The 13,876-nt window shown below is 33.8% G+C and overlaps 2 protein-coding genes across 22 annotated transcripts in view; both read left to right on the top strand.

Moving 5' to 3' along the window:
• Nucleotides 1-13,876, top strand: part of zeb1a (zinc finger E-box binding homeobox 1a) — a 368,188-nt gene that overhangs the window by 189,985 nt on the left and 164,327 nt on the right. The gene's annotated exons all lie outside the window — the stretch shown is intronic.
• Nucleotides 1-13,876, top strand: part of kirrel1b (kirre like nephrin family adhesion molecule 1b) — a 77,257-nt gene that overhangs the window by 54,861 nt on the left and 8,520 nt on the right. For 8 of the 21 annotated variants that reach the window (XM_068222736.2, XM_073911307.1, XM_073911253.1 and 5 more), the window contains 5 exons: nucleotides 304-430; nucleotides 1,211-1,311; nucleotides 7,702-7,918; nucleotides 10,928-11,035; nucleotides 13,362-13,465. In XM_068222736.2, the coding sequence (XP_068078837.1) occupies nucleotides 304-430; nucleotides 1,211-1,311; nucleotides 7,702-7,918; nucleotides 10,928-11,035; nucleotides 13,362-13,465 (657 nt within the window). Of the gene's footprint in view, nucleotides 1-303; nucleotides 431-1,210; nucleotides 1,312-7,701; nucleotides 7,919-8,018; nucleotides 8,034-10,927; nucleotides 11,036-13,361; nucleotides 13,484-13,876 lie in introns of all 21 variants that reach the window. The other 13 variants (XM_005171361.6, XM_009298765.5, XM_073911279.1 and 10 more) reach the window with 3 other exon arrangements.

Genomic DNA, 13,876 nt, shown 5'->3' with positions numbered 1-13,876 from the left:
AGCCAATTTAGTTTATTCAGTTCACCTATACTGCATGTCTTTGGATTGTGGGGAAAACCAAAGTAGCCGGAGGAAATCCATGTGAACAAGAGGAGAACATGCAAACTTTACACAGAAATGCCTCCTGTTCCAACCAAGCCTCAAATCAGTGACCTTTTTGATGTGAGGCAACAGTGCTAAACACTGAGCCACCAGTACCCTAATCTATTAAAATAAAACAGCACTTATATACACACAAAACTAAACGCATTGGTGACTGATTTTAATGCTGTCTGTCTGTCTGTCTGACTGTTTGTTTTTTAGGTCCTCAGTAACAGTAATCAGCTGTTCCTGAAGTCTGTGAGTCAAGCAGATGCAGGACAGTACGTGTGTAAAGCCATCGTCCCCAGAATTGGTGTTGGGGAGACTGAGGTCACACTCACTGTCAATGGTCAGTAACACACACACATACTAATTGTGCTCAGTTTTGTCATTTTTCAGCTATCATTGGCTATATTTGTAGTTATTTTGAGAGGACAATAAATTTACACTGCTATAAACACTTTACACTGACTACTATTCATTGTGTCAAAGAGTCATTTCTGCAGTGTTGTCCTATGAAAAGTTATAAATAAATATTTGCAGAAATGGGAGGGGTGTACTCACTTTTGTGACATACTGTTTATATATATTCACGTCGCCATTGGCTTGCATGGTTCAGGACCTGTGGAGCTGTGCATCGATGGATTTGCTCCTCAGTGTTTTGACTCTCAGCAGTGAATATTTAACCACTCTGAACTGAACTAAACTGAACTTCAACACTGAAGACTGGACTGACACTGTTTCAATTTACTATAATTTTCTATATGAAGCTGCTTTACCACAATCTACATTGTAAAAGCGCTTCAGAAATCAAGATGAATTGAATTGAATAATAATTTCTCTCCGTTAAACAGAAATTGGGGAAAAAATAAACAGGGGGCTAATAATTCAGGGGGGCTAATAATTTTGACTTCAACTATATATGTGAATATCCGATTCGGCTACTTTTCCACAGTTGTATGATCATCTACTGAAGGTCTGATGGTCTTTTGTGGTGGTCTAGATTTAATACAACAGTTTTTTTTTTTTTTCCAAGAACATGTCATGTCATGTCATGTCATGCTGGCACTAGTCTACTAAAACATGAAAAGCATAATATGACTCTGCTGTGATTTGATTGGCTGTCCAGGTCCTCCAATCATCTCGAGTGAGCCGATCCAGTATGCCGTGAGAGGAGAGAAAGGGGAAATCAAGTGCTACATAGCCAGCACTCCACCGCCAGACAAAATCGTGAGTTCAGATCATACTCAGTTCTGCACAGAAACGATCATGTTTTTTGTTTTTATTATTACAAGATACTCATGAAGCTAATGTTATCTAATGTCTCTAATGCTACAATACATGATGAATTATTTGAGCAAATCCAGTGTTATGGGTATAACATTTGCAATAAAATTTTAACACAAAAATTCACATAGAAAGTATATGCTATCATTATATTGAATCAGCTGTTTATATTTTCTAAAACAACTTACCACAGAGTTATGGGATCGAAAAAAATATCAATCTGTAAACATTTTTTAGATTTAAAATGAGCAAATGCATTTTGGATGTGACAAAAAAAGTTAGCGAGTTTCACTATTTTGGTGAAAAGAAAATCTAACAAGGGTTACACAATTTTATGATTATTGGTGTGAGATTTATTTTTAATTAAAACTCTATTGTGGCTGTAAAATAAATATTTATAATAAAAAGAAGATGCATTTAAATGTATGTGTACATATTATAATATTAATATATTATTATTATTATTATTATTATTATATATTTTTATTCCATATAACAACACTAAATTGCAAAAACTAACATTTGTGATTGATTTTGTTTTTGCCTTCAAATGTTAAACCACATTTCTTTCTTTATTTGAAAACCAAACGGAAACCTCCCCAATGCTTCTCTTGAAAACACATTTATAAAGCATTACAAACTTATTACAAACTTGGAAAGATGTTTGATGCAAGATCAATTTCATGAGCTGATTATGTATAAAGATCACAGGGCTTAGATTCACTCTGAAACATGCTTAAAGGGCACCTATGATGCAAATCAACTTTTGTAAGCTGTTTGGACAGAACTGTGTGTAGGTATAGTGTGTCCACTGTCATATTGGAGTGACATAAAGACAATAAGTCTAATTCTAATATTTACTTAATATTTCTTTTAATATAAAGCTTAATATTTACTGACATTAAAATAGCATCTAAATCCCAGTGATTTTGAGGCCCACTGCAACATGACGTAGGAGTGCGGTTTTCCCAGCCCTCTGAATTGATTACCAGGTGCCAGGTTACCAGTATAATAACATGTGTACACATGTCTACACAACATTGTTTTGCAAATAAACTGGGATTAAAATATTTGTTACAGCTCTCTGTCATTTTGATAAGTTTTATAAGTTTAACACTTTTTTTTTTTTAAAACAGAGCATGTTTATAATAAAGAGAGTTTGATTTTAATTTTCAACCGCTATAATCACCACAGCAGCATGGTGTCAGTAAACGCTAATAGGTGTGTGTACTGCAAATGGCATTTGCATGGGACTCATCATTTCAGAAAGGCTTGAATAAACTCCACCACAAATAGGTGAAATAAACCTACTTGGTATTTTTGACTAATGAGCTGTATTTCATCTTCATACGGGTCTGTCACTGTGCTTTTTATCTGAGATACGCATGATGAGATGCAGACACGCACGTGGGAACGGTGGGTGTGGAGAAGCAGCTCATTTGGATTTAAAGCCACATGCTACAAAAACAGCTTCAATGTATTCAGACACCAAAATGGGCCAATTCTGGAGGCTGTAATATTATCTGACGGGTATTTTGAGTTGAAACTTTACAGACACATTATGAAGACATCAAAGGCTTATCATACATCTTTTAAAAGGGGTAAAATAGGTGCTCTTTAAATTCTATTGCATATTTTTAAACACAAACCTAATTTTTGTGATACTATAAATGTGTTAAACCATATCATTCTTAGCCACTTTTATAAATTAATAGACAATGTTATAACATTGCATTTAACAGCAGACTCTAAATTTCATGCATCTCTCAGATAATGTCTAAATGTGTGTAAAATTAGTTATTAAATAATTTATAAGTAAACAATTTACTGTTTTATAAACCTTAAACTTTCTTCTTTTAAGATAAAACTAATTCTTGCTTTTTCAATGGTTAGAGATTTTGTTTATGCATTACTTTTGTTATTTCAATGCTTTTTTCTTGGCACTAATCCCACAGATATGACACAAAAGTATATACAGACTGGGGAATGTGTTCTCTTAATGCGTCTCTTACTGTACTTGTTTTATTCGTCCTTCTTGTATCATCTTTACATTACACTTGATTGAATACTGAGAGAGCGAGAGAGAGAGCAATGGCAAAGGAAGCGTGAAAAAATAGAGGTCAAGAAGATATGAAATGAGACATGAAAGATGAGGTGGGCTGACGGGAAGGGGGAGAGAAAGAGTGACGGCACAGAACAAACTCCTGTACCTTTCAGTGTCGATTATCAGCAGCAGACGACGCGACATGACAGACAAATGAGTGAGCTTTTAACAATCTCAGCACTTTACTCAACGCTCTGCCTCTTTTCCTCTCTCTCTTTCTGTCTCTCGTTCTTTCTTTCCACCTGTCCTCTAGTCACCCTCCTCCCCCTTTCATTCTCTTTCATCCACTTTTATAGTCGCTCTTTTCTTTCGGTTTCAGCATGCTTCACTGGCTGAATACAAACTGCTTCCCTAAATGAGTAAAATATAAGTTATTGAAAAGCATATGCAAGGCGGAACTGATATTAAACAATACAGTAAAACGTATGAGGTTTTAATATGTTTAACAATATAAATATTTAAAGTGAAATGCAGTATTTAAAGAATTTAAAAGTCTAATGTATTTGTGTTAAATATATATACAGTTGAAGTCAGAATTATTAGCCCCTCTTTGATATTTGTTTTCTTTTTTTAAATATTTCTCAAATGATGTTTAACAGAGCAAGGAAATGTTCACAGTATGTCTGATATTATTTTTTCTTCTGGAGAAAGTCTTATTTGTTTTATTTCGGCTAGAAAAAAAAACAGTGTTTAATCTTTTTAAAAAACATTTTAAGGTCAAAATTATTAGTCCCTTTAAGCTATTTTTTTTTCGATTGTCTACAGAACAAACCATCATTATACAATAACTCATTACCCTAACCTGCCTAGTTAACCTAAATTACCTAGTTAAGCTTTTAAATGTCACTTTAAGCTGTAAAGATGTGTCTTGAAAAATATCTAGTAAAATATTATTTATTGTCATCATGGCAAAGATAAAATAAATCAGTTATTAGAAATGAGTTATTAAAACTATTATGTTTAGAAATGAGTTGAAAAAAAATCTTCTCTCCGTTAAGCAGAAATTAGTGAAAAAAATAAACAGGGGGGCTAATAATTCTGGCTTCAACTGCATATCAAATAGTATGAACAAGTAAAATGATTACTTTTACCTTAAATTTTTTACAAAAAGTTATGTAAAGATACTGAAAATAGAGGAAACAAATTGTAGAATTTGAAAAATAAAATGATAGTATAGTATAGTATACAAAAAATAACGTATAATTACTTTAAAAGGACAGTAGTCCAAATTTGTGATATTAAATCAGTTAAGAAAAATCGTTATAATTAACACACTACCTAACAAAACTGTTGTCGCCTAACAAAAAAAACTCGACTTACAGTTGATCATTTGGTATCAGAAGTGGCTTATATGATAGGCAGAGGCCTCTAGATTATGCTTATTTTACGAAAATTAAATATGACCATGCCTTGATTTTTAATTATTTAATTAGGACAGCAAGGTCTGACCTTGCTTAGACAAAAGTCTTGTCATTTAACAGAAATAACGTACAGTAAAGAATATAAAGTCATGGTGCAGTGGAAAAAGAAGGAATATTGTGTATGACTCCCATGATCTTGGAGACCTCCATCCATACATCTCTGCAAAGATTCAAATAACTCATTAATAAATTAATCTGGCATGGCAAAGAAAGCGTTCTTGCAGGACTCCCAGACTTCATCAAGACTCTGGATTCATCTTTAATGTCTCCTCCTTCTCACCCTAGACTTGCCCAATAATGTTCATCTCTGGTAACTGGGCTGGCCAATCCTTGAGCACTTTGACACTGAATGTAACCTTAAACCGTGATTTTTCCTTTACCAAACTTGACTGATTTCCATGAGAATCTTTGGTCCCAATAGGTCTTCTGCAGTATTTGTGATGATTGGAATGCAGTTTAACACATGATTCATCAGAAAAATCTACCTTCTACCACTTATTCTAATGATCAACTAGAAGTCAAGTTGTTATTTGTGGCTCTTTCTACCCGGATCGACAACAAGACTTTTGTCGACTAGTATAAATGAAGTCAAATTTGAAATTAATATTAAATTAAAAAAGGTTTACAAAATGTTACTATGTAATAATAACAAATGCATAACATTTCAATTATATTATAATTTAAAATAACAATAAAAGATATCAAAGAGCAAACAATAATTATTTATAGAATAGAGAACACTCCACTAACTGGAATAAAACAACAAACAAAATGAAATAAATTACAGGGATAATATTAAAGCAAGGTATTGAAGAGAATAAAGATTCAACGAAAGCTTCATGAACAGAGGCTCCTCCTGAAGTCCTCCAGAACTCTCTGTCTGTCTGTCTCTCTCTCTCTCTGGATAATGAGACATGGCACAACAGTACTGGCCTTAATGTGAAGATGCTGCTTATGAGAGAATGAATAATGGAATGCATGAGCAAAGAAGGTGGAGGAGAGGAAAGGAGAGGCGGCCGAAAGCTTTTGTTCCTCATCCTCTCTGTGTTCAGCTGGAGAGGGACATTAGCGCTGTGAATATTTGATGAAGCGCTGTTCATTTTGTATGAACTATCTGCTCTCCCACAGTTCACAGCAAATCCATGTACCGCCTGTAAACCCCTGCCTGTTTGTGTGTATGTGTTTTCTGTATTCTTCAAAAATGTATGACGTGTTTACTAATGTGAATATTAGGGATGTAAAAGATTAATCAACGATGGCATTTTCAGCTGTGCAGGGCGCTGTGGTGGACAGGTTGACCTTTTCACATTCTACGTTTTTTTCTTCCTGTGCATGGTTTGGGAAGAACATAACACATTTACAGTATCAATGGATGCTCTCATACTGTACAACAGTAGACCAGAGTACACATCTGAGGTGGAGCAATTTACATGTACATGTATTAGACGTCATATTTAATCATTATTAAATGCTACAATCCTACTAGTCTTTTATTAAAGTAAAAACAAACTTAAAGTAAGGATGCTTATTTTTTGAGTGTTTTTTTGCACATCCTGTGGTGTAGGATTCGTAAAAATATCGATATGTCAATTTAACGCGATATAACAAGTGTCCTGACGTTTTATTCTACCCATCAGATTATGCTACCAATACTGTATTTTAATGGTTCTGAAGTTGGGGTTAGGGTTAGGGCTTGGGTAGGTTATAGGGCGATATTACAGCTTCATATTAAACTACTCCACATTAAAATTTACAGTGGTTGCAAAATCTAATGGGTAGCATATTGCGTCTTCAAAATGTGCTACCTACTTTTTGAATAGGATGAAGGACAATCTGACAAGGTAGGAAAAATTGACAGAACACCGACTGTAATGCATTATCGCTATACTTGCATCAAGTATCAATATTTATTTATTTTTTTTATATTTATTTTTAGTATTTTGCTTTATTTGATAGGACAATAGAATGACAGGAAGTGAAGTGGGAGAGAGAAGGATCAGGAATGATCCACGTGCCAGGATTCAAATTCGGGACACCTAGAGTGCTGTTGACACATCCACGTGACTGGGCTATCACGCCAACTAAGTATTGATATTTATTTAAATGTACAAAAGATCTAAAATAAGTCTTGCATTGCAGCCATTTATCGCTTTGACTGCAGTATGCGCAAGGCTAAATAAGTGTCTTAAGTTTACAGAAGGCGGTAATCCATGGTGTTTTGCTTTTTGTATGTGTTGATTTGAGAAATGCACTTACTGATTTGCAAATTTCAATTCTGATCTGAAAAATGTACCAAAGTGACAGAGAAAAACTGTAAGAGTGAGCAAATAATTATTCATTCATTCATTTTCTTGTCGGCTTAGTCCCTTTATTAATCCGGAGTCGCCACAGCGGAATGAACCGCCAACTTATGCAGCAAGTTTTTACGCAGCAGATGCCCTTACAGCCGCAACCCATCTCTAGGAAACATCCACACACACTCATTCACACACTCATACACTACAGACAATTTAGCCTACCCATTTCACCTGCACCGCATGTCTTTGGACTGTGGGGGAAACCGGAGCACCCGGAGGAAACCCACGCGAAGGCAGGGAGAACATGCAAACTCCACACAGAAACGCCAACTGAGCCGAGGTTTGAACCAGCAACCCAGCGACCTTCTTGCTGTGAGGCAACAGCACTCCCTACTGCGCTACTGCCTCGCCCAGCAAATAATTACAAAATGTTTATTTTTTGGTGAACTATCCCTTTAATTTATGTAAATTGACATCCTTAGTGAAAATATGTGTGTGTTTGTGAATGCAGGTTTGGGCCTGGAAGGAGAACGTGTGGGAGAAGGAGCGAGGGACACTGCTGGAGAGATACACGGTTGAGCAGAGCAGACCTGCAACACAAGGGGGTGCCGTTCTATCCACACTCACCATCAACAATGTAATGGAGGCTGACTTCCAGTCCACGTACAACTGCACGGCATGGAACGCTTTTGGACCAGGAACCATGATCATTACCCTGGAAGAGACAGGTCAGAAAAATACCCTGCTGTAGCTCTGGATCTGTCTGTCGGATGAAGTGTTTGTGGGTATAATACTCTCTCTCTTTCTCTTTCTCTATTTCTTTCTCAGATATAGCATCCGAAGGTATAATATCTGTCTGTCTCTCTATCTCACAGATATAATGTCCGTAGGTGTCTTTCTCTCAGATATATAACACCTGTAGATATAGTACCGTCTGTCTCTCACTCTCTGTCTTAGAAATATTATCTGCAGGCCGAAAATGAACATTTTGCTCCAGCCTCAGTGATTAAGAATCAGACAAAAATATTTTAGTTAAGTAAAAACATATTATTATTATTTTTTTTTTTAAAAAGCTGAAAAAATTGGGCAAACAAAAGTATTTTAATTTATTATTATTATTATTATTATTATAATTCTCATAATTTTAAGTAAATAATAATAATAATAAAGACTCACTATGCTACTATCGGATAGCAAAATTTGCAATCTTATTCATGTTAATTTCAATAATACTAATGATAATAATAAAAGTGAGAGCCTCATAGCAACAGGTCAGAGACGGCTTATATTTTCTCTGGTTTTGTTGATTTGTTGATTTAGTACATGAGTAAACATTAATTTATGGTTGCTTTATGTGCTTTCCAACAATAAACTAAAGAGGCTTTTATTTTTGTGAAAGCCAGCAGAGTAACTTTTATATTGAAATGCTTCTTTGTCCACAACAGACTTATAAACCGTTCTAATAAAAAACTTGTGAAAATTCTCTGTGGCTTGATAGTCGCACATTACCATATTTCATTTTTAGGCATTGACTTATTCAAATAATGACATTTAAATGATAAATGTTCTTGTTAGAATCTGATAAGAAACTGTGTTTTATAATATTTGAATGTTCATTTTGGGCCCTGCGTTTAGCTTTAGATGACTTTCTCCTGGATATTGTGTCTTTTGGTTTCTTTCTGTCAGATACATAACATGTTATAAACATGTGACTAATACAGTAGGCCACAGGTGTCAAACTCCTGGAGGGTCGCAGCTCTGCACAGTTTAGTTCCAAGCCTAATTAAACACAGCTTATCAAACTAATTGAGTCCTTTAGGCTTGTTTGAACCTACAGGTAATTGTGTTGAAGCAGGGTAAGAACTAAACTGTGCAGGCCAGCGGCCCTCCAGGAACTGAGTTTGACACCCCTGCACTGGGCTAATACCAGTCTCCTTTTTCCTTGAATATGAAGAGTTCAGATGCAAAAACTTCTAAATGTCATCTGAAATGTTCTTCTAAAATGGGAATTTTTGGCAAGCTCCTGTGTATATGTTCAGTAAATCCACTTTTATGGCAAAAAAATAGGTTCTTTGCATTGCCTTTAAAGTGAAATAGCTGCGCAAATATATTTGAGGCTGAGAAAAATGCTCTTTTAAGAAGAAAATTTCAGTTAGCATTTAGAGGTTTTTGCATCTGAACTCTTCATATATAACACCTAGATATATAGTACCTGTCTGTCTCTCTGATGGTGTCCATAAATGTCTTTCTGTCAGAAATATAACAACTTTATACTACCCGTTTCTCTCAGGTAGCGTCTTAAAAGCTTTCTGTCAGATATACTGTAGTGTCAAGGTGACTTTTTCTCGAATATACAGTTGAAGACAAAACTAATAGCCCTTCTGTGAAATTTTAATTCTTTTTTAAATGTGTTGAGGGAAGTTTTGTTTTTCAACATTTTTCAACATAATAGTTTAATAACTAATTTCTTTTGTCTTTGCCATAATGACAATACATGATATGTTATATTTATGTTATACTATTATTGCAAGATACTTTTATTCAGTACTTTTAAAGTGCAATTTAAATGCTTAACTAGGTTAATTACGCTAACTAGACACGTTTATTTAATTAGGTAAGTCATTAAGTTGTTTGTAGCCAGTCAAATGGGAATAATACTGACCTTATCCATATTTAATATATTTTAAATAATGATTTTTTTTTATTCCAGTCAAACATATTTAAATAAAACCTTTGTCTGAAGAAAGATTAAATTGGAAATACAATGAAAAATTCCCTTGCTGTTAAACATCAATTAAAAATATATTTGACTTTTTTACTAATAATATTTTTAGTCTTCAGCTGTACAAGTAGATAGACTAGCAATTTTTCTCTCACAGAAATTGTCACAGAAATGCATATGCATCTTTTCTCACTCATATACAGCGAGTACACCCCATTTTAAAAATGTTTTTATCAATTTCTCAGTAAATATAGGTAATACATTTTGATGCATTAAAAAAATAGATTTATTAAATTGATATATTTGCTCAACTACTATTTTAGTCACCGAACATATTTAAAAATAGAAGGGTAGTACATTTATATTTCAATATAATGTAATTCAATTTTCGTTTTAATGTAATTAAAATTTTTTAAATGTAATATTAAATATTTTTAAATGTTTTATTAAATATTTTTCAAAAACTTATGAATTTAGGTGTACTCATTTTGGACCGCTATTGTAAGTTATTTTGTTAGATAAGCTCCAGATTTGGCTACAGTACTGACTAATCCAATGTATATGCACAAATATAATATTGCAAAGCCTACTATAGAAAATATTAATCTAAATGAGAGATTAGTGAGGGGTGTACTTGTATGTTGAGCACTGTATATACATATATAAGACTGTAGTTGAATACCCCAGATGGTCAGTGTTCTATTTTTTTTTTTTTTTTTGCTATATATTTTTCAGATATACAGTAACACCTGTACATGTAATACCATCTCTCTTCCAGATATATTGTCCAGAGATGTCTAACAAATCTACATTATATCTGTCTATCTTTGCCTTAGACGTGTCTCGCTCTCTCCTTATCTCTCTCTTTCTGAAATAGCATTTGTATTAATACTCATTTGTTTTTATAACAGTGTCTGCTCCTCAGATATAGATGTAGATATAATACCCATCTTAGACATAACATCTGTAAGTATTTTAGATGTTTCACACCTCTCTCTCTTTCTCTCTCCCTCAGATATAGTGCCTGTAGGTGTGATAGCAGGCGGATCTGTTGGATCTTCCATTTTGCTTCTGCTTCTCCTCTTTGCTCTGATTTTCTATCTGTATCGACAACGCAAAAGCAGTGAGTACACGGTTTATGTGTGAGTGTATCTGTTTTGTGTTTATTTGTCTGAGATGAATTTGTCCAATGAATCACTGGAAAGTAGATGACAAGAAAATAAATATACATATGCAGTAGGAGGCAATGCGCTGAAAGTCAGTTGTTAAGAAAAAAAAAAAGTCAAAAGAATGTGTGATTGCAGTGTGGTGCCCTCGTGTGGCAAAAAACTGAAAAGAATAAAAGTCTAAATGACTTTCTCATTTCCCTTTATAAGGAAAAATACTAAATGATAATGATGTATATATTTGATAAAAATACGTGAAATTAATTGTTTGGTAACTATATATTAAAATCATTAATGTATGCGTCAGAAAAAAATATTATAGATATGACATACATATATTCTGATATATATTCGGCACGGTGGCTCAGTGGTTATCACTGTCGCTTTACAGCAAGAAAGTCGCTGGTTTGAGTCCTGGCTGAACCAGTTGCCGTTTCTATGTAGAGTTTGTATGTTCTCAGTAAAAAAAGTTCTCAGTATTTACTATAATATTTTTTCTTCTGGAGAAAGTTATTTATTTTATAGTAAATTGTTTTACAGTTTTACATATAATTAACTATTAATTTCTGCATGTAATTATATATTATACATATATAACTTTAAAGTCTATTTTACTAGCCAGATAATAATTAGTTTTATCAATTGGCTATATTAACTCATTATTATATTATTCTGTAAATATTGTTGATTGCATTTCTTCAAAAACAAAATTAAGAAAATGAGAATTAATCAAAATAAGAAAAAAAAATTTAATGTGATTGTAAATACTGTGTAAAATATAATGTATATTGCATATACTGTGAAAGCTTTAGACCTTTTACTTGGAATCCAAAATGACTAATTGTGCTTTGCGTGTATGCGCAAGTAGAATGCTAAGAACTTTCGGTCGGCAGCTAATGTGTATAAACAGTCACATTTTGGACACCTTTAAAACGATATTTTAAATCTATTTTATCTGATTTTGTCATCTTTGAATACTGTTGTCGATCAGCACCACCTCCTGGACTGATCGTTTTAAAAAATGCAATCTAATGGAGGGAAAACAACTGCTGTGAGGCATTTTCCCCTCGTTGTTAGACGGCACCTTCTGCTGTTTAAATGAAGCCTCGGCATCGCTAAAGTCACCTGTACTGTCTGTCCCCTGACACACTGATTTAATAACTGTGACAAAGTGAAAAAGTGATATTTTGAAATGACAGAAAAACACAAACTGTGGTAAATACAACACACTAAATGAAACATAAACGGCTCGCGATTAGAATCAACATGCAATCAGCCAACAGAGTATCAGTCACTCATTTTTGTAAATTGCAAGACTTACATACCTGTTAAGTTTCATGCCAGTAATCTGGTTTGCTCTATGATGCTGTGAAGTATTGCGTGTGTGCGTGTGTGCATGTGCGCATTTATTGAAGAGCCACTGAGCTAACAGCTGACTGGCCGGGGAGACACACACAAACACACACACACACACACAAACACATACACACACTGTATTTCTGACGGCAGGTACATGAACTAGTAGAACGTTTTTTTTTCTCGCGCGTGAACCACATCTGACAGATTATAACGGCTTTAACACACTTTTCAAAGTTGTGTGTCACAAAAACACTCCATAATCCACTTTAAACGCTATTGAAACCCATTTTCAGATCGCAAATTACCAGTTGTAAACAATGTAAAGGGAAGTTCTAAACATTCTACTGGAAGACGCTGGTCGCTGATCTATAACAGCAAGCATATTATTTAAATTCAAATATATTTGTATTTTTAGATTTAGAAGAAATGTCATCAGTAGTTTTCAGAACATAACAAAAAGACATTTTACTCAAACACATCAGTGTAAATTGTAAATCTAGAGATACTAAATTTTCAGGTTGTCTCATTTTTTCCATAGCTGTATATACATATTGTTATTTTTATAAATATATATTAAAAACATCCAGAAACATATTAATATTAGGCCATTTTCAACAGCATTTGTCAGATGAACCATTTCATGCTAAATGAATCAATAAAACATATTAAACATCATTAGATTTCTCATTAAATTTGGACATCAACCAACATAAAGTACAAAAATATCTGTTTTAATGATAAATGTGATATTGATTTATGCCTTAATTTCGAATAACTGCCTCATAACACAAATCTCAGCCTGAGGCACCAATAAAAATACTGCAGTCACAATCCAGCTTTCTGACCAGTGTCTATTACTGTGATTTAATGGTAGTATTAAATCATATCTCCAATCAAACTTGATGTGGTCTCTTGTGTTTGCAGGTCGTCGTGGAGTGACACTCAAGCCAGACATTAAGGTGGAAACGGTGAACAAGGAGACCAATCTGGAGGAGGAGGCCGCCAGCGCTTCAACAGCCACGCGAATGGTAAAGGCTATGTATTCTGTGAGTATCTATATTAGAAAATAGGCTGTCAGGCTGTCAACTTTAACTCCTTCTAAATTAAATATATTTACAGGGTGATTCACATTTGAGTGTGTTTCACTTAAAAAGTTTGGCTAATTCAGAGAAAGCTGTATATATGCCAGTGATATATTTGGACCTGTCAGCAATAAAATAAAAGTGTGCACATAGTTTCATGTAATTTTGAATATAGTAATATTATAACATACTCTGCTGGTTAGCATTGTCTATAGTGCATTAATCTAAAATTCAGCCTCACTAAAAAATAATCATTATGTTTCAGTAACTTTTAAAATAAATATCTTACACATTTATTTAATTAGAAAGTGCTTAAATATTGTGAAAGTATATGTATTTTAAAATACCAGTTTTGTA

The sequence above is a fragment of the Danio rerio genome, chromosome 2 (genome assembly GCF_049306965.1).
Source record: "Danio rerio strain Tuebingen ecotype United States chromosome 2, GRCz12tu, whole genome shotgun sequence".
In the NCBI taxonomy this organism is placed as follows: domain Eukaryota; kingdom Metazoa; phylum Chordata; class Actinopteri; order Cypriniformes; family Danionidae; genus Danio; species Danio rerio.
This window is presented reverse-complemented; position numbering and strand designations above follow the sequence as displayed.